This window comes from Macrotis lagotis, chromosome 1 (assembly GCF_037893015.1).
Source record: "Macrotis lagotis isolate mMagLag1 chromosome 1, bilby.v1.9.chrom.fasta, whole genome shotgun sequence".
In the NCBI taxonomy this organism is placed as follows: Eukaryota; Metazoa; Chordata; class Mammalia; order Peramelemorphia; family Peramelidae; genus Macrotis; species Macrotis lagotis.
The window spans coordinates 148,445,423-148,472,076 of record NC_133658.1 but is presented as its reverse complement, the minus strand read 5'-3'; the positions used below and the strand labels follow the sequence as shown (position 1 = coordinate 148,472,076).

Genomic DNA, 26,654 nt, shown 5'->3' with positions numbered 1-26,654 from the left:
ACCTAACTACTGCCTCATCTTTCCAGGTAGCCAAATGATATTTTCCTGCTAGAAGCTAGAGAATTCAAGTAAAACAATAATTAATCTGTGAAGAATTCAACAAACCTGGAAACACACACTGAGAATCCCAGGTACAGTAAACTTTGCAGGATGATAGTGTATCTCACAGCATATCTCACACACACACACACACACACACACACACACACACACACACACACACACACACACACACACACACACACACACACACAAACACAAAGTCCCTGCCACCCATTTCCTCTATATTAGGTAACTGACTCTCCTCTGCCATGATGAATTCATCCTGACTCTGATCCCTCATAGTTATGTCACCAGCATTGTATGATATTTTATGGTTTACAAACCACCTTACATATGTTTTCTCATTTGACCTTCACAATAAGACTGTGAGATAAACATAATAATTGTCCTCATTTTACTGATGAGGAAACTGAGGCAAAAAAGTGAAGATTCTCCAAGGTCAGATTCTATCTGAGGAGAGTTTTGAATTCCCATGTCCAGGACTTCTTTCAGTCCAACATTCAATTCACTGGGCTGCCTTTTTTAGTGGCTCTAGGACTTATTTTTCTGAAAATTCAGTAATGAAAGGAAGAAAGGAAATAAACTTTTATTTAGTACCAGGCATTTGCTTTAAAATATCTCATTTAATCTACAACAACCCTGCAGTGTGTCTTGTCTTATCCCCATTTAACAGTTGAGGAAACTGAGGCAAAGATTTTTTTTAAGTGACTTTGCCAAGATTAAAACAGCTAGAAAGTGTCTGAAATTGGATTTGAACTCAGATCTTCCTGCTCCAGCCCCAGTACTCTATTCTTTATGCCACCATAGTTTCTGCAGGGTAGGAAAGTCATCTATCTCATTGCTAGTGGTTTTCCCTTGTAGATCTGCTGGTAATTCCAAGGGCTATTCTCTTCATAGACCTCTCAAAGACATTCTCTCTCTCTCTCTCTCTCTCTCACACACACACACACACACACACACACACACACACACACAAACTCAACAGAACTCTGTAAGGGAGACTCAATCCAACTTTACTAACAACTTGCTCTACAGCAGGGATAGGGAAACTTTTTTTCTGTCAAGGGCCAAAACTTCAAAATTAGCTTCCTATATCTAGTCAACCATTTAACTAATTCACCCCTAAAAACTCACTCCTAGATTTATTGAATTTCCAGGCCTGCTTGCACTTTCCTTGGCTGCCTCAGGCCAAATGATTTCACCCATCTTTATGATTGACCAGTCAGACATTCCCAGCTCCTGATCTACAGGCTTTACTTTAAAGCCTACATAAGGGGGATCTACCACAACTTCTCTCTCTGACCTCATTCCACTTAAACCATCCCACCCAAACAACTTGAATTATTAAGAACTTTTATTTTGTTTTGTTTTCTTGAACAAGTCTTCCCTATATGTGCTCCAGGAGATATATGCAAAATTCCTTCAAGCCACATTGCAAAATCACTGGATCTCACTCTGCACAGGGGCTCAGCCAGGTCTTCCTGATCAGTTCTGCCAAGCTACCCTTCATTCTCCCTTTTTGTTTCACCCAGGAATGATCTTGGATAAAATTGTTAATTAAGTGAGTTTTCTTTAGAACTTCTTCCTTTCCCTCTGACCCTCTCCTGATATCCTACCTTTACTCTTTAGACATACCCCTCCCCCAAAAGAAGCAAATTACTCCTAAGGTAATAGCTGATAATGAATCCTAGCTAGAGGTCAGAGGGGAATTCAAAGTTTATCTAATTAAATTGCTTCATCTTATTAATGAAGAAATATCTGAGAACTAAAATATCATGTCTATGGTCACACAAATAGGAACAGAACCAATATTCAAACACAGATTTAATACTTTTCCCAAGAATATTGAATAGAAAAGGGACTTAATGGAACTATTAGGGATGTGGTATAGCAGAAAGAGCATCAGTTGACCCTAATTAACTACAAAAGATATATGAAAGAAGATGCTATTTGTATCCAGAGAAAGAATTGATAAATAGATATATGGAATGATTTGATAGATAGATCTATATGCATATACCTATATATGTATATATGCACACATATATATTCATACATATATATGCATATGCAGACATTATTTGTGTATAATAGTAGCTATTTCTAGGATGGAAGGAAAGGAAAAAGGAAAAATTTACATGATAACTTCATTATATATTCAAAATGAATAGCAAGTTATATATAATAAATCTGCAGTTTCATATATAATCATCTTTTATTTATTCTACTATGTTAGGAAAATGCTTATTTTACTTCATAAATTTTTTAAAAAGCACTAGTTTGGCATCAGAAAACTTGAGTCAATATTATTACCCCCTTTTCTTTTATTCCTGAACTTACCGTTTCTCTGGTGACATTAGACCAATCATTTCTCCTCTCCAGGCCTCAGTTTCCTCATCTGTAAGGTCAATTTATCTAGATAAATCTCTAAATCCCCTCTAGTTAGGGGTATGCTAGTAAATGTTTAACCATCAACTCTCTGGTGGAAAAAATATGTACTCATGACAGACTTTTAAGTTTCATCTGTATAATCAACATTTTCTCCATCATTTTCATAAATCAATCAACACAGTAATAAATCTAGTCCTGATTTTTAGCTTTTGCTAATTTCTATGGTATAAGTGTTCTATGGTATAAATGTAATAACTTCTTAGGTGGTTCCAGCACACCACTGTGTAATTCTAAATCTATGCTTCTATAACAATAATAATAATAACTACATAAATAATTCATGCTTATATAAAACCTTCTGGTTTGCAAAACACTTTTCTTACAATGAACCTGTTGGGAGGGGAATACATGTTACTATCAACTTTAGGGGAAAGCAGAGATAAACTTTGTGATCCTTATTATGATGCACAGGCTCCAAATTCTATTTGAGTTTAAAAGTATTGATCTAGTGTTGTCCCTCACATTTTTTAGATGAAGAAATAGGTGCAGTGATGTTAAGTTGCTTTTCCCAAGATCACACAGGTTGAAGACTACACAGACTTCTCTGCAGTGGAAAGGAAGTTGGTTCTCTGATAGTGCAACTTGACATGGAAAAATCATTAAATATATTAACAGTAATTTTATTTATTTGGTTAAATATTTCCCAATTCCATTTTAATCCAATTCAGGTCCCTTGTTTGTTTAACACCTCTAATTTTTTCTACTACCTGAAATATTCTGCTATTTCATAGAGATCAGGAAATCAATAGAGATCCATTGGACCCAAGTATAGCAAGATATGGCAGTTGAGGCAGGAGATTAAGATGATCTTGAGAAGTTGGAACTTTGTGGTATCTATCTGGTAAAATGAAGAGGTCTGGTTTGAGAAGCTCTCTCTTGTGTCCATGACCCTTCTCCCCTCCCTCAATTCCCTCCCTTCATCTCTAGAAAGAACCTGGGAGTCATTAGGGTCAAATCAATGGTTAGATCAACAACTTAAATGCAGATTCTTTGTGCCTCTCCAGGGGGCCACAGAGTTCAAGGGCTGATTAAACACGGTGGGGGGATGCTATCAAATCATCAACTTTTAAAGCTGAAGAAACTGTAAAATTCTCAGATCCCAAATGGAATATTTAAAGATCATCTCATCCATGGAGGCTTCCTCCTTTTATGTCATGGACCCCTATGATTGCCTCATGAAACCTGGGGGCCCATTTACAGAATGAATTTTTAAATTCATAATTGAAAGAAATGTTAAATTCAGTTAAATTCAGTTAAAGATTTGTCAAATATAAACATGTTTTTTTTGTTTTGTTATTTTTTTCTCTATCCAAGTTTTTGTTCTTCAGGCTCTGATTTAGCCTAATCCCACCTCCTCCAATTTCACAGATGAGAAAATTAGCATTTAGGGGATGACATGTCAAAAGTCACCCCCCTGGGGGCGGCTAGGTGGTGCAGTGGATAGAGCACTGACCCTGGAGTCAGGAGTACCTGAGTTCAAATCCGACCTCAGATACTTAATAATTACCTAGCTGTGTGGCCTTGGGTAAGCCACTTAACCCCATTGCCTAGCAAAAAAACCTAAAAAAATAAAAAAAAGTCACCCCCTGAACCCTAATCAGTGTCAAATACAAACTAGATCTCAGGAATCCTGATTTCAGAGAAGTAATTGTGATCAGCCTCAAGGACTCTTTATTGCCAAGGCAATATTGTCTCCTTCCAAATGTAGTTCCAGATATATATAAAAGAAATTGACTCTATAATGCCATTTGGGTAAATTCACTTAAAAACATGAAAAATACCATTAATAATAAGTTATTACTATATGACACTTGAAACTTTTCAAAGTGCCTCATATAAATCTTTCTTTTAGCTTCATAGTAGCCCTGTGAGGCAAGAAGGGCCAATATTATCCCCTTTTAAAAGATGAGAAAACTGAGGCACTTAGAATTTAAGAGATTTGCTCAAGAGGCAAGTGACAGAAATAGGATTAGAACCACGGAGACCTTTGGCTCTTGTATTGCTTAACCAGAGTTGGAGACATCATCATAGAATTAAAGTAATGGGAAGCAACCTAGGAAACATGGATTTTCCTACAGGCTACTTTTCATGACAGTTATAAAGCAAAATTCTGATGGACAATGTGTGTGTGTGTGTGTGTGTGTGTGTGTGTGTGTGTGTGTGTGTGTGTGTGTGTGTGTGAAAAAGACAAAGCTGAGAGAGAAGCAGTATAAAACCAATGCAGGTGAGTGGGGAAAGGTGGGGAATTGGCCATTCCCTTCCTCTTCTCTTGGTCTCTTTTCTCAGGTATCTGATAGGGTTGGAATTCAGCATTTTTGTTGGCTCTTGCTTTCCCATGTGGCAGTGGCTGCAGCAACAGCAGGGATGACAAGAACAGCAAAGGCAAGAGGGAGGCAATGATGGATGCAAGCAAGCAGGAGTGCCAGGAAGGGAAGAAAGACAGAGTGTAGCAGTCACTTGTGACAACTATGGCTAGGCTATCTCTCCACTCTCATAGACTTAAAGAAGAGTGGGAATAAGTAAGAGGAGGGAAAGAAGAGAGGAAGTAGAAGAAACACAAAGAAAGAGACAAAGAGATAGTTGGAAGAGAGATGAAGAAGAGTGTGGGATAAGAGACTGGACTTAGGTCAGCTCCTCTGTATATTGGGTGCACCAGAGATCCAGAATTGTTTCAATAGAAGGAACGAGAACTGTACTGCTTCCATGACCTGGGACACATAATGGAATTAAGCTCAGTCATTGTTTCTGCTTCTCCACTGCCTTCAGAGAAGAATGGACAGTGGAGATAGAGAGCTCAGAAAGAAGGTCCGCTTTCTGGAGTGTCAACTCTTTGTTTAAAAAAATATTGTTTTTCAGTCATTTTGAGGGGTATATAATTCTTTGGGACCTCATTTGGGATTTTCTGGGCAAAGACAGTGGAATAGTTTGCCATTTCCTTCTCCAACTCATTTTACAAATGAGGAAACTGAGGCAAAGAGGGTGATGTGACTGACCAAGGTCACAGTTATTAAATGTCTGAAACTAGATTTGAACTCACAAAGAATGGGAAAAAAAAAGAAATATCTGGCCTCTCATTTTCTTTATTAAAAGTGGAAAGAAAAAATCAGACCACTCACTTTTCTGTCCAACTCTATTGTGAGATATCCTTTTTCTAAATAATGGGCAGCTCAAGGGAGCATATCATTTTAATGAATTGCTCAGTTCCCTATGTAAAACTAGTGATGAGTTGGAAAGCCAATATAGAAGATAGAGATGTATCCTAAAGCCCTTAGGAAGTTTAGAGGGAATGAAGGTAGGAGGAGTTGTTTCCGATCACCATCAATATCCCTTTTTTTAGAGTATTAGAAGTTCCAAGGTGAGAACTTGACTTATCATTCATTAGAGAAGCTCACACTGTTTAGGTTAGGGATAAAGAGGCTGAAAAATCATGATGAAAACAAATTCTAAGGAAGTTTTCGGAATATTCTGGTCCCTGCAATATATCATCTCCTTGATCTTCTTGGGGTATCCAATGATTGAAGTAAATAAGACACAAGACAGATGCCCCTGTAATAGTTATATGCATTATCTCTAATTCTTACTTCTCCCTTTGCCTCACCTCATCTTGCCCTGCTCCCTCCAGTTCTCTCTCTCTCTCTCTCTCTCTCTCTCTCTCTCTCTCTCTCTCTCTCTCTCTCTCTCATTCTTTCCATCTCTGTCTCTCTCTGGCCTAGAGGAAATGAGAGGCCTCAGTTCTAGTTCTGGCCTCACTTCTAAGTTACTGTATGACCTTAGACAAATAATTTCACCTAAGTTTTAGATTCCCCAACTGTAAAATGTGGGTTGAAGTCAGATGATCGTTAGACTCTTTCCGGCTATTCCTTCCCTCAGAGGAAGGAAGAAAGGCCATTGCCCTAAGCTGGAGACCAATTGACTTCCTCTTGACCTTTAAATCTATGATTCTAAGTCACTTCCCCCGCTCAGAACCTTAGTGTACCCATCCATTAAAATGAAAGCTTATAAAATCATAAGATGTGGAGCTAGAAGAGAACATCAAAGTCATTTAGTTCAACTTTACCATTTTACTGATGAGTTACTAAGGTCTGAAGTGACTTGGCTAAGTCATATAGGTACAAAGTGACAGTCTAGGCTTGGAATCGCAAGAATTCCATAAGACTTGAATTAGCTGATTTTTGAAGTGTCCTCCAAGGTATAGCATTCTTTTTATTTCTTTCCTTATATTGGTCTTTCTTTTATTTTTCCTCATTCTTTTGTTAGTGCTCAGATATTGCATAACTCCTTTCTAACTGCCAGAAAGAAGGGTATTGGGGTCAGGGAGAGAGAACACGGGTCATGAAGCATCAGTGTTTGATATCACGTTACACATCTGGGCTAGATGGTTCAGTGAACTATATCACTCAGCAGACTGGGGAGGAAGTTGGTTTGGAGACTCATGGAGACAGTTAGCTTTCCAGTGCATTGCAAAATAAGGCTTATCTTCAAAGTTTTTATGTCATCAGAGATAGATGAGCTCAGGGGAACAAGGGGGAATCTTAGAGACATTCCCCTCTCTCTGGAAGTCAGAAGTAATTTTCATATAAATTCTCTCATTCCCTCTCCCATTATTCCCCCCCCCCCACCATGGTACAAGAACAGTAGATTTGATGTTACATACAGAGTCATCAGACTTAGATCTGGAAAGAAATTTGAAGGTCATCTGCCCCAATTCTTTCATTTTATAGACGAGGAAGCTGAAATAAAGGTAAGTGACTTTCCCAAGATCACAGAGATAGTAAGTATCAGAGGCAAGATTTGAACCCAAGGTCACTAACCTGACATCCAGTATTTTTTGCCCCACTGTACCACCTTGAATTTGACTCCTAACTTAGCTCTGCTGCTTCCTGCCTATGTGAACTTCAGCAAATCTAACCTGGGGCGGCTAGGTGGTGCAGTGGATAGAGCACCAGCCTTGGAGTCAGGAGTACCTGGGTTCAAATCTGACCTCAGACACTTAATAATTACCTAGCAATGTGGCCTTGGGCAAGCCACTTAACCCCATTGCCTTGAAAAATCTAAAAAAAAAAAAAAAAAACAAATCTAACCTGGGTTACCATATATGCAAGATCAAGGGATCAAACCAGATGATCTCTAAATTCCTTTTCACCTCTGAATCTATAATCCTATTTTCAAGAATAGATAGAGTAATAAGTAGAAAGCTAGACTTAGAACCTGGAAGATTCTACTTCAAATCTTAATTCTTAAAATTGCCAGCTGTGTAATTATGGATAAAGCACTTTAATATCTCTGTGCCTCAGTTTCTTCGTCTACAAAACAGAGACCAAATGGAATTTCAAAGAATTAACATGAGGTTCAAATGACATAATATATGTTCAACAATATAAAAATGAATTGTTATTATGGTTCTGTGATTAGAGTCCCACCTACCCCCCCATGTCCTTGTCAGTGCCACACTTGGGAGATGGCAGAATGAGTAGAGACAAGGACCTGAGATTTCTAATCAAAGAAGAATTGTCCTTCCACATGCTCCTCCTACCTAGGAGGCTGTAAGGCTGAAGGAGACCTCACCTAGGTGACAGCTCAGAACTCCGCCACCTCAGCTTTTCTTGGAACAGTTTGCCAGTGTGGGAGTAAGTTAGGCAGCTTGGATGTTCTAGTTTCCTGGTGCACAGCCCATAGGGCATTTCGCTGTTCTCCTTGGCTCTGATCCTCTGCTGGAAAAGATTGGGGGAGGGGGATAACCAACATTGTCTGAACTTCCAGAATGAATAAGCATAGTGGAAAATCAGGTTGTATCCAATGGTCATTTTGCACTGGCTAATGCTGGTTTGCTGTGGACCTTCTTCAAGGTCCCAGTCCATTTTCACCTCCTCCATAAGGTTACCCTTGACCACTCCTCTGTGAACTGCCATGCCACCCAATAGTCCTCTAATGGTATTTTAAACACCCCAGGCTCAGGAGATCAGTTCCCTCTTATCTCATTGGATCTCTGCAGGGAGGCACTGTCTTCCTCTCCTCTGCCTTCTCCCAAAGCCCTGCATCCACTTAGTAGGCTCTTAGTGAATGAATGAACAAATGAGGAGGCGGCTGCTTCTGTGATGTAACCCTAATAGACTATTCTGCCAGGTATCTCTCCCCCACCATCTTTCCACAGAGCCTCATATTCACAATTAATCATCATTCAGGGAAGGTATTGATGCCCTGAGGTAAAATTATGCTTTATTTTCTGGGATGTGGATAGCACATTCACCTACTAGAGATCACTTTTGCTCTTAGCTCTTGATGAAGGACTATTGGTATAGGGCATAGGACCAGTCGATAGGCATTAGTGAGTGCCAGGATGAAAAGGTTTAAAGTGAACAGTTAGGTCTTGAATATGGGCTGTGAGCAGCCAGAGGGTAGGGGTTGGGTGGGGTAGGGAGAAGGTCCAATATTGAGTGGGGAAGGGAAGCCCAACAAAGGCAGATGGAAATACATTTAGGTCACTGCTCTGCCTCTAGGCAGACCTTAAATTGAAATAAATGTTCATTTAAATAGTTCATTTATGTAATGGTCTGCTATTTGTAACTGAAAGCCAGTATAGAAATAAAAGACTTGTGGCAGAATGAGACCTGACCTTAGAACCAGAAGAATTTGGGTTCAAATCCAAATATATAGAGACTGTATGAATTTAGGAACGTCTCTTCACCTCAGAGGATACTAAACAACTCTTATCTTTTATGTTGCAGAGAAGGTATCAAAGCCTGCGTTGGTTAAGGGAGTATCCTTAGCCAGGAGTTCTCTTTATATAACGTTAGTTAATATGCAAAGTTTAAGTGCTTTGTGTATATTATGCCAGTTGATTCCTACAACAACCCTGTGTTAATATTATTTCCATTTTCTGGAGAGAGAAGTAACTAAGTAATTTGTAGTAACTAAGTAATGTCAGTAAGGGATGGGGGCAAAATTCAAACTCAGATCTTCCTAACTCCATAGGTCCATCACCAATTTCAATCTCTATTCCTTTGCCATTTGCTAAACACTACCCTTGCAACAATTCTATGAGATAGATAGTACAAATAATGTTGCACTCATTTTATAGATGAAAAAACTCATTGCCTATGACTGCACCAATTTAAATCCTACCTTCTGTCTCTCCCTGTGTTCCCCTGCAGTTCTGAGACTTTTGCTATGACTGAAGCCTTCCCACAGAGCCAAGACGTGCCCTCACAACCCAATCAATTTCCTGCCCTCCTGGCCTTTGGCCCCAAGTGACCATGGGCAGTGTCAGCAGTCTCATCTCAGGCCATAGCTTCCAGGGCAAGCACTGTCGGGCCTCCCAGTACAAACTTCGTAAATCCTCCCATCTAAAGAAACTCAATAGGTATTCAGACGGATTGTTGAGATTTGGCTTCTCCCAGGACTCAGGTCATGGCAAATCAAGTTCAAAAATCGGCAAGAGTGAGGATTTCTTCTATATCAAGGTCAGTCAGAAGGCCCGGGGCTCCCACCGAACAGACTACACCTCATTGTCCAGTGGGGAGATGGGAGGTCAATCTGGAATGGACTTTGGCACACCCCCAAAGCTTATGCCTTTCTCCAATCAGCTTGAACTGGTAAGTAGAAGTCTCCAAAGGGCAAAGGATAGGTGATTGGGAGGGTTTGCTTTTTAGGATTATGAGGTGGTTGGTATCATGCTACACTCCACAAATCACAATTTGATTGATTTTTCATTTAAATTTCCAAAATTAAAGCCTTGATCACCTTTCACAACTGTGAATCATTATGTCACCTAGGACTTGTTCCTGATGTTCAGCATCCTAAAATGATATGGTCCCCCCACCCCAAGTCCATGATTCTTGGTAGATAGGATGACAAACTTCCATCGCTTCCATCCCATACACAGCATCTGTTGCTTGAAATGCCACATGGGTAAGGTTCATAGTCTACCCAATCCAAGAGGGAAGTGCTATAGAAGGGCAATCTAGAGGTATGCCCTATCTGGAAGTTAGGGATACCCCATTCCCATGAGGAAAAAAAGAATACTCTTAAAATGATCTTGAGATTTGAACCTGAATTTCCTAGGAAATAGAATATATTTACCATCTGGCTAATAAGGAACAAATGCTGAGAAAACAGGTCTCCATCATATCAATGAACAAGGTTATAACTCTTGAAAATTTCAAATGTGATCCTCAGTGAGAAGTGGAGAATAAGTTCCGGGATATTTCTGAGAAAAAGTTAACAAACATGGCAGCCTTAGAAGGTTCTATGAAGAACACAATGCAAAAGATTTACTCCTACTCCTTAACATTTTACAGAAAGGAAACTTGAGACCCAGAAAGGTGAAATTGTCCAAGGACAGAAAGAGAGATAAGGTCAGGGTTTTCAAGCTTCATCCCTTGATTCCCAAACAGGAAGGTGATGATAGGTAAAATCTCACAGGATGGATATTACCAAGTCCTTCTGGACAAAATAACTTTTTCCTCTTGAGACAGTCTTGGAAAATATGACCCCTCCTATATGGCAAGCTATTTCATCTACAGTTACCTGGAAGGTGATGGCACTTGCAATGAAACCTTAATCTAGGAATTATTATGGTACCAAAGAAAGAGTAATTGGCCTGGGTTGGAAGACCTGGCTTTAAGTACCACCACTGACATTTACTACCTGTGTGACCTTGGACAAATCACTTAATTCCATGAACCTCAGTTTCCTCACCTTTAAAATGAGAAAGTTGGATTAAAAGATTTCTTCTTACTCTCAATCTATGATCATAATCCTTCTGGTCTAGGATCCTGTGACATACCCTTCTTGAAATATCCCTCTTTCTCTAAAAGGTCAACTCAGAAACTTTTCAAGTCTTCCCCTCTCAGATTGATATTTTTGTGAAGATAAACTAGGCTGATGATTTTGAGCACCTCTATCTCACTTAAATTCAATTCACTTACTAATTAGGATCACCCTAGTGATGCCATTAGTCATCTTTGAGAATGAATAATGGGTGAAGTAGTGAATAGAGTATCTGCCCTGAAGTCAGGAAGATATGAATCCAAATTTGACTGTGGACACTTACTTGTGTCAGTTAAGTCTTATTTATCTCAGGTCTTCATCTGTAAGGGAGACCACTCCTGAATCTTTGCCAAGAGCACTCCATGTCCATGGGGTCATGTTGAATTGGACAGGACTGAACCACATCAACTTTTTGTTTTGTTTTGTTTTTTTAGTTTTTGCAAGGCAGTGGAGTTAAGTGGCTTGCCCAAGGCCACACAGCTAGGTAATTATTAAGTGTCTGAGATCGGACTTGAACCCAGGTACTCCTGACTCCAAGGCTGGTGCTCTATCCACTGCACCACCTAGCCACCCCACACATCAACTTGTATAATCCAAAAACAACCCTCTGTCTACTATACCTTGATGTTTCTCATTATCCCAGATGCCCCAGTTCCATCATCATTATTATTTTGAGCCTGAAGGGTAGGAAGGAAAGAGAACTATTGAAGGAAGAAACTATTAAGGAATCTGGTTCTTTCTCTTTCCTAGGGCTCAGAAAAGAGCATCGCAAGGCCAACAGCATTCAAGCCTGTATTGCCACGATCAGGAGCCATTCTCCACTCCTCCCCCCCGGAAAATGCCAACCACCAACTGCACCCAGCTCCTCTGGAGAAAGCCAAGGACCAGGAGCTGAAACCGGCCCTGTGCTCGGGGGCTCTGTCTGACTCGGGCCGGAACTCCATGTCCAGCCTCCCCACTCACAGCACCAGCAGCAGCTACCAACTGGACCCCCTGGTCACCCCTGTGGGGCCCATCAATCGCTTTGGGGGCTCCGCCCACAACATCACCCAGGGGGCCATGCTTCAGGACAGCAACATGATGAGCCTGAAGGCCCTGTCCTTTTCTGATGGAGGCAGCAATATCGGCAACCCCAACAAAGCGGACAAAGCCGCCTGCATCCGCTCGCCCCTGTCCACGGATGAGTGCACCATCCAGGAGCTGGAGCAGAAGCTGCTGGAGAGAGAGGGCGAGCTGCAGAAGCTGCAGTGCAGCCTGGAGGAGAAGGAGCTGGCCTCCAGCCAGGCCTACGAGGAGAAGCAGCGGCGCTGCCAGGAGGAGCTGGATGGGCTCAAGCAGAAGTGCAGCAGCAAGCTGAGGCAGGCCTCCCAGAAGAGCCAGCGCACGCAGCAGGCGCTGCAGCTTCAGGTGTTGCAGCTGCAGCAGGAGAAGAAGCAGCTCCGCGGGGAGCTGGAGAACCTGCTGAAGGAGCAGGACCTGCTGGAGACCAAGCTGAGGTCCTACGAGAAGGAGAAGACCAACTTTGCGCCTGCCCTGGAGGAGACCCAGTGGGAGGTGAGGTGGGGTCAGGTGGCCGTGCCTGAGGAGGGGGGAGAAGAGGGGGGACGGAGAGGGGAAGAGAAAAAGGGGAGGGGAGGAGAAGGGGAGAGAAAAGGGGGAGGGGAGGGAAGAGAAAAGGGGAGGGGAGGAGAAGGGGAGAGAAAAGGGGGAGGGGAGGGAAGAGAAAAAGGGGAGGGGAGGAGGAGGGGAGATGGGGAGGAGAAAGGGGAGAGAAAAGGGGAGGGGAGGGAAGAGAAAAAGGGGAGGGGAGGAGAAGGGGGAGATGGGGAAGAGAAAAGGAGGAGGGGAGGAGAAAGGGGGAGGGGAGGGAAGAGAAAAAGGGGAGGAGGGAGAGGGAAGAGAAAAGGGGGGGAGGGAGAGGAGGGGGAGGAGGGGAGAAGAGAAAGGAGGAAGAGGAGGGAAGGAGAGAGAGGAAAGAAGAGGAGGGAAATGGTCTTTTTTTTTTACCAGGGAGTTGGTCTTGCCTAAAAACCCAAGGATCACAATCACATATTTCAAGCAAAAAAGGACTTTTGGAATCCATCTCGAGTTCCCCTTCCTCAATGAGACCTTCTATGAAGATCAAATGAGATTAATAATAATAATATATAATAATAATAACAATAACTAATGTTTATATGGCATTATTTTGTGTTAGGCACTGTGCTAAGCACTTTTCAATTATTATCTCACTTGGTTCTCCCAGCAACTCTGGGAGGTAAACTCTATTATTATTCTCATTTTAATAATAATAGCTAATATTTGTATTTTACTTACTATGTATCAGACCTTATTCTATATTTATTAACTTATTTGGTCTTTACAACAATCCTCAGAGGCAGATGCTATTATTATTCTTACATTTCAGTTGAGGAACCTGAGGCAAGCAGGGGTTAAAAATGTGGTTCAGTCTTTTTTCAGTTGTGTCTTACTCTTCATGATCCCATTTGGTGTTTTCTTAACAAAGATACTGTAATGGTCTGCCATTTCTTCTCCAGCTCAGTTTATAGACTGGGGAACTGAGACAAACGAAGTTAAATCACTTGCTGAAAAGTCAACCACTAGTTTTTCTAGTGGTCACAAGTGAACTCAGATCTTCCTGGCATTCTATCCACCAGCACCCTATCAATACCCATCTAGAAGTTATCCAATCATAGAGCTATACATCATAGACTTAGGGCTCTGAGGAACATTGTTTTTTAGGTTTTTGCAAGGCAAACGGGGTTAAGTGACTTGCCCAAGGCCTCACAGCTAGGTAATTATTAAGTGTCTGAGGCCAGATTTGAACTCAGGTACTCCTGACTCCAGGGCTGGTGCTCTAACCACTGTGCCACCTAGCCGCTCCCTTTGAGGGATATTTTGAGGTCATCAAGACCAATCCCCTCATTTTACAAATGAGGAAACTGAGTCAGAGAGGGGTTATATGATTTGCCCAAAGTCACACACACACAACTAGTATCTGAGGCAGAATTCAAATTCAGGTTTTTCTGACTCCACCATTCACTCTATCACCTAACTGCTTCCCATATCATCTTGAGCTACAGCCACACCCTAAGCAACCCACTAAGCATATCTATATTCAGTACTGGAGAAGACTATGTAGTGGAGGGTGGTAGAAAGACAAATGGCAACTTTATGATATCTCCAAACCAAAGAATCCCAAGAGGTCATCAATCCTTCAGGGAGGGGTACCTCTAGACTTCCAATGACCCAGCAATAGGATCCTTTCCCTAGAAGTGGAAGGAAATGAAGGTAAGAACTAAAAGACAAAGAATCTTAATGCAAAGATATGGTCTGGGAGAGAAAATCTCTCTTGCTTTCTCCAGGTTGCCTATTGATTGAGGTATGCCCTCTTTCTTTTTCCTACACAAAATAGCATTGCCTAGACAGATTTCTTTTTCCCACTAGTGTCCAAAGATGTCTGTGGTGTACTAAGCTGTGTTGACTTTTTTTAGGATGTTATTTTATTTTTAAAATATTTACTTCATTATTGAATAGTATGTCATTGTTTCCCCAATTACATATCAAGCAAATTTTTAGTATTCACTTTTTAATATTTTATTTTATTTCCCTCCAGTTACATGCAAAAACAAATTTCCACATTTATTTCCAAAACCTTGAGTTTCAGATTCTCTCCCATCCTTCCAACCCACTCCCTCTCATTGAGAAGGCAAGTTACTTGATATAGATTAAAATGTGTAGTCATGGAAAACATTACTAGTCATGTTGTAAAAGGAAACATAACCCCCCCCCAAAAAAAGAGAAACATCAAGAAACAGAGAATGAAAAAAAAAGCATGCTTCAATCTCTATTCAGACACCATTTTGAGGTGGATAGTTTTCTTTATCATAAGTTCTTCAGAGTTCTCTTGTATCACAGAATTGCTGAGAAAAGCTAAGTCATTCACAGCTGATCACCCTGCAATATTCTTAGAATTCATTTTTACAAGATTTTAAGTTCAAATTTCTTTCCCTTCCTCCCTCCTTTTATGAAAACAGTAGGCATTTTGATATAGGTTTTACATGGGTTATCATGTAAAACATATTTCCAGTATTAGTCACAGTCCTGAAAGAAGAAAAAACAAAAAAAGAATAAAATAAAAAAGTATTCTTCAATCTGCACTCTGAGTCCATCACTTCTTTATCTGTATATAGATAACAGTTTCCATCATGAGTCCTTTTAACTTGTCTTGGATTATTGTTTCTAAGTTGCCTAAATGTTGCTAAGAAAAACTGAGTCATTCACAGCGTATACAACGTATACAATATACAATACAGTATATACAATGCTTTTCAAGTTCTACAGGTTTCACTTTGCTTTTAAGTTTTCATGTTCATATAAATCTTTCCAAGTGTTTCTGAAATCTACCTGAACATCATTTCTTGGGGACAAAATAGTACTCTATTACATTCATAAATCATAGCTTATCCAGTCATTTCCCAATTGATGGGCATCCCCTCAATTTCCAATATTTTGCCCCCCATGAAGAGTCTGCCATAAACATTTCTGCACATTTAAGTCCTTTACCTTTTTTCATGATTTCTTTGGAAAACAGCCCCTGCTGGATCTATAATTTTATAGCCCTTTGGGAATAATTCCAAATTGCTCTCCAGAATAGGTGGATCATTTCACAACTCCACTAGCAGTGCATTAAGTACAAATCTTCCCACATCCTCTCCAACATTTGTCATTTTCCTCTTTTGCCATATTAGTCAGTCTGATAGGTGTGAGGTGGTATTTCAGAGCTGTTCTAGTTTAGTCTTAAAGATTAGTGGCAGTCTTCCATTAGAACATAAGCTGTGACAGACCCTTTTGGGCTGAGAAGCATTTTGAGTATATTGGTATTTAGTTAGATTCTTTACTTGTTATTTGAAGATCAAACTAAATTCTGAGAGGCCAATCAGCAGGGTTTGCTGTAGAATGATGGGAGTGGTGGGGGGTGGGGGGGAGAGGGAGGGAGGGAGGGAGGGAGAGAGAGAGGGAGAGAGAGAGAGAGAGAGAGAGAGATCCTTAAAGTGAACTGAAGTAATAAAAATATCCCTCATTATAGGTATCTTTTCCTCATTTGTAAAATGAGGTTGGACAACATGAAAGGTTCTTAGTTTTTTTTATTTTGTATATCATGGACCCCTTAGCAGTCTAAAAAAGCCTGAAGACACCTTTTTTCAGAGTAATATTTTTAATTACATTAAATAGATGGGATTTCAAAGGAAAAGTAATAATTGAAATCAGCATGGTTTTTCCCATCCTAGTCAATGGACTCCTTAAAAATTCACAGTCTGTGGACCCTATTGTCTAGATGTTCTCAAAGATCCCTTTTATCTCTATACTCTATGACCATAAAAGGTATCTTTTAATACATAATGTAATAAATAGATAATGTAAAATATCTAGAGATAGAACTGCATTTAGATATAGCTACTGGTATAATCCTATAGATCTGTGTATAGATGATAAACATTTAAGCCTATCTAAAGATATAAAAGAAACAGTTAAATGGTATAATGAATAGAACACTGGACTTCTCTGAAGACCTGATACAGACACTGGCTAGCTATATTTGACCCTAGATTAATCACTTCACCTTTTCAGCCTCAGTTTCTTCACCTCTAAAATGGAGTTATAATAATAGACACATGATTGTTGTGAAGATTCAATGCAATAACAAACATGTAGCATTTTGTAAATCTTAAATCTATGTTGGTCAAAGTTTAACAATCAGCTGCATAACATACTCTTCTAAGTTGAATCTTCATTAGTAACATTTTATCCATCATTTTCATGTCTAGGCAACTTTCAAAATAATAAATCAAACTGTGATTTGCAACATTTGCCAATTTCCAAAATATAAACACTCACTTTAAAAATTTAACCACCAGTTTTCCTGTTGGAGGTGACTACATCACCACTCCTACCTTTTAGTACCAGATGAACTGCTATTATTAGATTATGGAACCTTTAAGATCATCAAGTTCAACTTTCTAGGTGTAGCTCAGTAGTTAATAAGAGTCAGAACAGTGATTCAAATCCAAGTTTTATCCTAATCCTAATATTTGTCATAGCTATCCATACAGATAGAGGTCATAGATCTATACACAGAGGTGTTAAACTTAATGATGACAACTGAAATTTACATAGAGCTTTAAGTCCTGTAAGGCGTTTTACACTTTTTTATCTCATTTGATCTAGACAATGACCCTATGAGGTGGGAACTTTCTAAGTGTGACCTCCATTTTACAGATGAAGAAATTAATGCTATGTGATTCAAGCAATTACATGATGTGTCACTAGGCACACTTAGTTTTTAAGCAATGAATTTGGATTAGATCCTAGGCCTTTATGATTCTGAGACCAGTTGTCTCTCCCCTATGCTAAATAACCTTAGAAACCTTGGAAACCATCTAGAGCAGCAAGGAGGCCAGCCCTCTCCCATAATGCCATATAAGTAACCTTAGAAATCATTTAGGGAAGCCCTCTCTAGTGGAGTGAGCATAGGTTCTGGAGTCAGGAGGATCCAAGGTCAAATCCAGCCTTAGTTGTATGACCCTGAGCAAGTCACTTAACCCTGGTTGCCCTCCAAAAAGAGTTTCCCTCCAGTCTTTGACTTTACAGAAAAAGATTTGGTTGGGGATGAAATAGGCATATGGATATATCTATGCCTGAGTCTGAAAGCTGAATGAATTCCCTATTTGTCCCAAAAAAAGCTGGGGAACATCAGCTCTAGCCCTTGAAACGACCTAGACAGCAACGTTCAGATCCTCAGTCAGAAGACAGGATAGACCTGAGTTCAAATTCACTGAGTAGTTGTGTGACTCTGGGGAAGTCACTTAACCCCCGACTCAGTTTCCTTAACTATAAAATGAAGATAATACTAGAGAATATTCATAAAGCAGAGGGCCTGTTTTATAAATTCTTGTTGGTTTCCTTCCCTTTGGATAAGGCTGCTACGCCTCAGAAAGCAGGGACGGCTCCGTGAGCTGAGCGGATGCGATTCCTCTTATGGTTTTCCTCTCTCTTGGCAGGTCTGCCAGAAGTCCGGTGAGATCTCCCTCCTGAAGCAGCAGCTGAAGGAGTCGCAGACAGAGGTCAATGCCAAGGCCAGCGAGATCCTCAGCCTTAAGGCCCAACTGAAGGACACGCGGGGGAAGCTTGAAGGGATGGAGCTGAAGAACCAAGACCTGGAAAGCGCCTTACGGACCAAGAGCCTGGAGCTGGAGGTCTGTGAGAATGAGCTGCAGCGCAAAAAGAACGAGGCGGAGCTGCTGCGGGAGAAGGTGAACCTGCTGGAACAGGAGCTCCTGGAGCTGCGGACTGAGGCGGGGCTCCTCCGCCAGGAGCGCGGCCGCAGGGCTGAGGGGGAGTGGGAGAGCGCCTCCCCGGCGGCCGCTGGCCCAGAGGACATCCCGGCCTTGCAGAGGGAGCTGGAGAGGCTTCGGGTGGAGCTGAAGGAGGAGCGGCAGGGCCACGACCAGATGTCCTCCGGCTTCCAGCATGAGCGGCTGGTGTGGAGGGAGGAGAAGGAGAAGGTGATTCATTATCAGAAGCAGCTGCAGCAGAGTTACCTGGCCATGTACCAACGTAATCAGAGGCTGGAGAAGGCCCTGCAGCAGTTGTCTAGGGGGGAGGGGGGTGCTGAGCCCTTGGAGATTGACATCCAGGGGGCTGATGTCCCCTATGAGGATATCATTGCCACAGAGATCTGAGGGCCCTGGGGGTGGGAGGCTGGGGAGGCAGAAATGCTGGACCCATCCAAAAGCACACTTCCCTTGCCCTTGCTTAACTTTGCTATATTTGGAGAAGCCTTTTCTTCTTCACTGTTGGCCAAGCCACTCCCATCTCCCTTCTCCCTCTCCCCCAGTCACCAGAGGTAGGATGCAATTTGCCAGCTCCTCCAAAAGAGAAGAGACAAGTGAGACTTGATGCTGTGGCCAAACCTTCCCTAAGATGTCTGCATCAGAGGGGTAGCCTAAGTTGAGCTGGTCATCCTACCCCTGATTGCCCTCCCAGGGGTATTATATCTCACTTCTACCTTTTCAGATACCCAGAATTCTCCTCTTGCTCTGAAAAAAAAAAATTATCTCATGAAGACACTAATTTGCCTTGGGATGGAGAAAAGCCATTACAGATCAGGAGCCTTGGAACTGGACCCTTGCTAGGGAGAAGCTCTCAAGGATATCCTGTATTATTTCTCATTTATAAATAATAAGAAGTTTTCTCAGAGGTTCCAGAATTTTTTGAAGTCCAGCAGACCCTCTGTCCCAAAGAAGAAGACTGGATAGGGAGAATGGCTCCAAGGATGCCAGAGATAAAATTAGGGAAGAAGCTTCTGAGTTTAGGGAAACCTAAAATGAATGAAAGAGGAATGAAGGTGAATCAAACACAGGGAGCAATGATAGGAATGACCAGTCCATGACAAAACTAAAGCCAGGGGCTTACTCATGCTGACTCTAGCTGGTCAGAGATTTGGTTAGTCTATCTCCAAAGATGACTGCTATACTTTGACCTCAGTGACCAGCCTCCCCAAAGTTCTGGAGGTCAAAGGACTGGACTTCAGAGAGGAAAAACAAATTTCTGGAGTTGGTATCTTCCCAGGTATTCTGCAGCAGGGATTTTTTATTGATTTCCCACTCTCCCTTAGGAGAGCTGCCAATGTTTTTCTAGGCAGACCAGGAGAGTGAATTTCCTTACTGGTTCCAAGCTAGAAACTTGCTGCCTTTGACCATTCTTTCAACCCAAGTTGGAAGTATTCCCTTAGTGTCCAGATTCATCAATGGATACCGCCATTTCCCATGTAACTGCTGGCTCCTGATCCCCTGGCCTTATTCATTCTTCTACACCCAATCCAACCCAAATGTTGGGTAGTATCTTCAGTGCCAATTCTAAACAAGTTTCAGTATCATGCCCAAAATGCCATTGGGTCAATGATGCTGGAGCTGAAGGTGGAAGTCAACTTCACATCCACCATCCCCCAGTCCCTTGAATAAATCCAAAACACTCCCCTGATCCTCCCTCCACCCTACAGAAACATGGAGACCAAAAAGTCAGGCCACCAGAATCAGTCAGAATCCAAGAGACCTGGAAATCAGAAAATGGGTTCTGGTTCCAGTACTGCTGCTAACTAGCTGGGTGACCTTGGAGAAATTATTTCTCTTCTTGGAGAAATTATTTCCCTTCTTATGGACTTCAATTTCCTCTTCCGTAAAATGAAAGGAATGGAATAGGTAATTTCCAGCTTTAAAAATCTGTGAGTTGTTTCACCCCCACCCCTTCAGTTTCTAGGACATTGAATTACTTGGTTTGGAAGTTGTTAAAGAATATTTTCCCCCTCTCAGAAGCAAACAGCAGATCTAGCAAGCAGCCGGCTGTTCCCCAGTCTATTTTTGCCTCTAGCTGCAGATGCTGTACTTGTAACAACCATCTCCCTCCAAATCTCAGAACTGTATACCCAACACTTCCCAGGGAGAAGTTTCCTAGGAAAACAGTAGAGAGGTAGCAACTGAAATTCTGGAAATTTTGAGGTTAGGCAGCTGTCCCTACTCCCTCATTTCCTCACTATTGACCTGCTTCTTCCCCAATGCCTCTCACAGTTTTCTCTTTGCTTTTAGGGACTTCCTCCCTCAATCCTCAGTCCAGGATGGAAGATTAAAAGCCTAGTTCCCCATGGTCTGTCCATGGAGTCCCCATGACTCCTTTGAATCTCTGGTGACAAGTACCATAAATCAGAGCAAGTGTATTAGGGCTCTGAGGGAGTTACCTGCTAGAAGAAGAAAGAATCCCCTTCCCCAAGCCTACACACAATAGGGCTCCTTGACATAGAAGAATTTGCTCAAGAACTCAATTCTTACTGTCTTTGATAGTCATGGCTGGTTTGGGACTCCAATTGAATCTAGAATTCCAAGACCAAATGTTCTTCCTTTGCTACGAGAGCATCCAAGTCCCAACCAGTAAGTAAAAGACCTCACTTTCCCAACCCCAAACCCTTTCAAGCCAGCCTGTGCCTTTTATGATTCCAAATCTTCCCATTCTATCATAACAAAAAACAAACAAAAGAAATGGGCAGAAAGAGGGAGTCAGCATTTCCCCCTTGGACTGAGGCCTACTCAAGAGAAAGCAGCCCCCCCCCCAACACAAGGGTTCTTTGTACAAGATCTCATCTCATCCACTAATAAGTATTTATTAGCACTTACTTTGTGACAGGCATCATCCTAGACCCTAGGGGTACAAATACAAAGAAGAGGGGGATGCTTCACAGCCTTGAAAAAGGTTTCTCTGAACCCAAAGACTAATATGTTAACAAACCCTCAACAAATAAGAGAGCTCTCTCAATCTAACCAACAGCCATACCTGAGGCTATACTAGGGATTTGGGCCTTTGAGTGGAGGGAGGCCCTAACTGGATGATCTTTGAGGCCTTTAGAGCCAACATTTTTAGGTACAAAGATGCCTTTCCCTGAGGACATAGCCCAGTGCTAAGGTCTTGACAAGGGTGCTGCTGCTTGTTGTAACATTGCTAGGTCAGATGGAATTGGTTTTCCTTTCCTTGGCACTGGATGAAAAGTCCTTGATGAACTTGGACTGTGTCAACCTGGGCACCTCTAAAATAGGGAGAATTGATAGAGGTGGGCAAGCATCCTGTCCTTTGGGAAGTCGAGGATGGGAGGAGGTAAAGAGGATTAATTCTTCTAGTTCCTTTTATAGTGTGATATGTTCACCCCATGGCCTTGTTCTTTGGCAGAATTCTTGCTTCTCCTATCCCCCACTGCTTGCTTATTTTCTCCAAGTCATTCCCTATACTCCCAGAGGAATGAAGATTAGCAAAGCCATAACCCAGAATGCCCATCCTCTCACCAAGAAGGGTACTTTGCCTGTCTGCTTTGAAAACTTAACTGCAGACTCTGTCTTCACTGCAATGATTGGATGTCTTTCCTGAATGTCTTGCCCTCTCCCTTGTGACCTGCAGTTCTGGGTACCTGGCTCCAACAGGCCCCAAACCTATATGTTAAACTTGAAATGTGATGTTTCAGGAGGCTGTCTTTGCTCCAAGATCCAGGGGTTGGGAACTAGAAGGTCCCTCAGGCCAGCCCCAGCTGCAGATCGGGAAGTATCTAAGTGAATGTCTATGACATATGCTCAAGAAGCCATTCCTTCCTTAAAGTTCTCTCCAGGAACCTGGTGAGACAACAGGCAGAAAGAATTGGAACTGTCCCTAGAGAAGGCACCTGGGTGCAGGATCTCCTGCCTGCCCAACAACTGTAATCTGAGCCAATGCCCCAGAGCTGTATGGGCAGTGCCTATGGGGTACCCTTTGAATATGCCCTGGCAGCACTGGCTTATGACTGCTGCTGTCACTGCATACTATGCGGAGGGACCCTCCCAGTAGGACATTCCCCCTCTCCCCATCCCCACCTCCAGCTTCTGGAGGCCCATGTTTTGTTGGCCATGTAAATAGACTTTGTTCCCTTCGTTGTTTTGGGGGGGTTTTGGCAACTCTATTTTATTCTATTTTTCATGTCTTTTTCCGGTCATGTAAATGGTTCCTTGTAATTTTATGTTTTAATTTATAAATAAAGAATGCCATATCTCCTTCAAGGATGTGTCTGCTCCTCACATTTTCTAGTTTCTATTCCTGCTTCCCCTTTCTGAAGTTGTTCCTGAGTTTTCTGCCCTGGAGATAGTAAATAGTCATAAAGACAGTAAAAAGTCATTTATTGACAGAAATGAAGAAAGCTGTAAGACCTGATTTTTACCCTTCCTCTACCTTTCCCTACCCCTTCAGTGTGGCATGGCTACCCCAAGGGTCTTGCTGCAATATAACTGGGACATAAGAATTCTTCCCTTTTCTGAAGAAGCCTGTCTTTGGGGTACCTCATGAAAACTATATATTTTCATTCTCTCAGGAAGAGAAATAAAACTATGTTGTGGGGAGGTAGGGAAGAGACATTCTTTCCTAATGGTTTAGAAAGAGTTTGGAATAATTCCTCTGATAATTAGCACTCAAAGGGTTAAACTATTTTGTTTTATTTTGGTTTGTTCCTTTTAACACAGACCTGTGTGTTTATCTGGAGCAAGATAAAAGAAAAATGAAAGAAGCGGGGCATACAAAATGATTTTAGAGGTTCCCAACCTCCTTCCTCTCAACCTTAGCTCAACACTCAAAGCATACTGATTTCTCACCTTCTTGGCCAACTTGTGGGACTATTTGCATGAGAAAACACTACCCCTTTAGCCAGAGGCTTCTGGTCCTTCCCTTAGCCAAAACCCCTTTGTCCTGGAAGGGAATAGAGGTGTCTGGGGGAGGGAGGGAGGTAACTGCAGAAGCCATCTGTCCTGCCTTTCTAACTGAACTGCCTGGCCAACTCTGTCTTTGTTCCATCTCCTGAGCACCTGCTCCTGCACCAGGGCCCAGGCTCAGCTGTGTGGGGGTGCAGAGAGCCAAGAAATAAGCTCTGACTTTAAGGAGCTCAGAATCTAATTGGAAAATACAGTATGGACATAAGTTAAAATAAATAAGTTCAGGATGTCATGAGACCCTAAACATAGTAATAGACAGTAATTTTATTGGAGAAGGAAGCTGTCCCTTTGGATCAGTGCATTCTCTATCAAGAGGTGGCTTGACCTTGGGGATAGAATCCTGGCTTGATAGGCAGGAAGGCCTGGGTTGTAATCCTATGGGATGTTGATTCAGTTTCTTCATCTATAAAATGGGAATGGTAATAATATGTATTACACAGAGTAGTAGTGAGGATTAAGTGAAATAATCGGTTTGGATCTGGAAGGAATCTCAAGAGGCATCTAGTCCAGCTTCTTTTTTCCCCCTTAAATAAGGAATTGAAGCTCAAGGGACATTTATGTGGAGTTAGCCCTTGGAGTTAGGAGGAACTAAATTCAAATCTAGCTTCAGACACCTAATAACTGCATGATCCTGGGCAGTCACTTACCCTATTTGACTCAGTAAAATGAGTTGGGAAAGAAAATGGCCAACAACTCTGGCATCTTTGCCAAAAAAACTCAAAAGGGAATCATGGAGAGTCAAATACAAGTGAAACAACTGTGCAATAACAAATTGAAGCCCGGAGAGGTTGTGACTTAGACTTAGTCACAGAAGTATTAAGTAGCAAAGACAGCATTTAACACTGCATTCTTCTCACTGTCCCACACCATTTCTAGTGCTTTAAAAATGCTATCTAAATACCAACTTTTATTATTTCTATTAAAGTGGAATTTGACCTAGGTCTGAGAGAATAAAGATTTGGATAAACAAAGAGATTACAAGCCTTGAGAACAATTCATGACAATAATTATAAATTATCAGAACTGGAAGGGACCCAAAAGGTATTAATCCAACTTCTTTATTGTATACATAAACCCCCAAGATGGGAGACAGTCAGTTCAATATCTTGTGTGAATTAAGTGGGAGAGTTAGCATTTGAACCCAGGGCTCTGGACCAAGGTCCTATTCTCCTATTTTATCATGCTGCCTCTGGAGATTTCAAGAGTAATGGAAAGACTAATTTACCAGCACACAGACTGTTAAGTGGAAGTAGAGCAATGAAATTAAGGATTAATAAGACCTGAGTTCAAAATCAGCCTTAGACATTTACTCACTATATGACCCTGTATAAGTCACTTAACTCCATTACCTCTAAAAAATACTAATAGCACCTACCTCCTTAGAATGATGCTTGTTACATGGTAGATACTTAATAAATGATTATGTCTTTCTAGATAAAAGTTCTGCATTTCACAAATACAGTAAGGGGAAGAAATGGTTAGACCATAGTATAGCACAGACTTGCTGTTTTTTTACCTGGGTTGTTTAATTCTTGGCATCTCATTTGAGGAAGGACATTGGTGGGCTGGAGCATGTTTAGAGAAGAGAATGATCAAGATATTGAGAGGATTGAAAGTCATCCTGTAAAAATGTTATTTAAAGGAACTGGCCATGTTAGTCTGCAGATAAATAGATTTAGGGAGGATGATAGAGCTATAAAATTAGATCTGGAAGGGACTTCTGAGGTCATCTAGCCTAACCCCTTCACTTTACAGCTGAGCACATGATAGATGTCTTCCAGAATTTAAAGAGCTTTCTCATGTGGGAGAGGGATTGGATTTATTCTCCTTGGCCCCAGAAGGCAGAACCCAGGAGCAATGGGGTGAGTCTGCCCAGAGGCAGATTTCAGCTCCATATAAGGAAAAATTGCTTAAAGTGGATTAGGGAGGGTTTCTAGGAGAGGTTGGCTGACCTTTTGTCAAGGGTGATGTAAATAAGATTACTGTTTAGTGACAGGCTGGACTAGACTAGTTCCAAGACCCCTTCCAATAGTGAATGTAGAAGCAACATGGCTATGGTAAATTTTGGATTAACCTTAGTGGTAGAAAGATCTCAGTGCATACAAAGGTCTACTTTGCCAATGATGACCTTGGAAATATTACCACTGACTTTGCCCATAGGGAGAGTATATCTATAACTATCTATCTACATAGATAAATATATATAAATATGATGTATATAAGAATCAAGGTATTTATATGAGTATATATATATATATGTGTGTGTGCATATGTATATGTTTATGTATATGTGTATGGATGCATATGTGTGTATACTGTTGTTCAGTTGTAGCCAACTCTTAGTGATCCCATTTGGGGTTTTCATGACAAAGATACCAGAGTGGTTGCCATTTCCTTCTCTAGCTCATTTTACAGATGAGGAAACTGAGTCAATCAGGGTTGAGTGACTTGCCCAAGGTCACACAGTGTCTAGAGGCCAAATCTGAACTCAGAAACATGATTCTTCCCAACTTCAGATCTAGCACTCTATTACCCTGCCATGTAGCTGCTCTTAGGGGTGGTGTTACTTGAAGGATTTAAGTTCTATCTTTGTTACACTCAATGTGTTAATGGGTAAGTCATGTACTGGCCCGGGTTTATACTATAAACTGCAGAAGAGTTGCTGATTTATATCTGTGTAAGCAATTTCCCATATTGACGAATATATGGACCAAAAAAAGAAAGAAAAGGGATACAAGGATAGAGTCAGTGAGTCAATAAGCATATATTAAATCTACTGTATTCCAGGCACTAGAAAGGCAAAAGATAGTCCCTGTCCTCAAGGAATTTACAATCTAATGGAAAAGACAATGTTGGCACATTGTATAAACAAGTTATATAAAGGATAATTTAAAGATAATTAACAGAGGGAAAGTACTAAAATTAAGAAGGGATTGGGAAGATTTCTCAGAGAAGGTGGAATCTTAGTTGTGACTTAAAGGAAGCCAGGAAAGCCAGGAGACAGAGATGAGGAAAAAGAATATTCCAGTCATGGGGGACATT

At 41.4% G+C, this 26,654-nt stretch overlaps 1 protein-coding gene across 2 annotated transcripts in view; it reads left to right on the top strand.

Annotated features, from left to right (window-relative positions):
* The window catches only part of LZTS1 (leucine zipper tumor suppressor 1), a 69,706-nt gene extending 46,814 nt beyond the window's left edge, over positions 1–22,892 (top strand). For both annotated transcript variants that reach the window (XM_074209098.1, XM_074209099.1), the window contains exons 2-4: positions 9,666–10,106; positions 12,034–12,837; positions 18,345–22,892. In XM_074209098.1, coding sequence (XP_074065199.1) covers positions 9,768–10,106; positions 12,034–12,837; positions 18,345–19,025 — 1,824 coding nt within the window. In that variant the 5' untranslated portion in view covers positions 9,666–9,767 and the 3' untranslated portion in view covers positions 19,026–22,892. The remainder of the gene's footprint in view (positions 1–9,665; positions 10,107–12,033; positions 12,838–18,344) is intronic.
* The last annotated feature ends 3,762 nt before the right edge of the window (positions 22,893–26,654 follow it).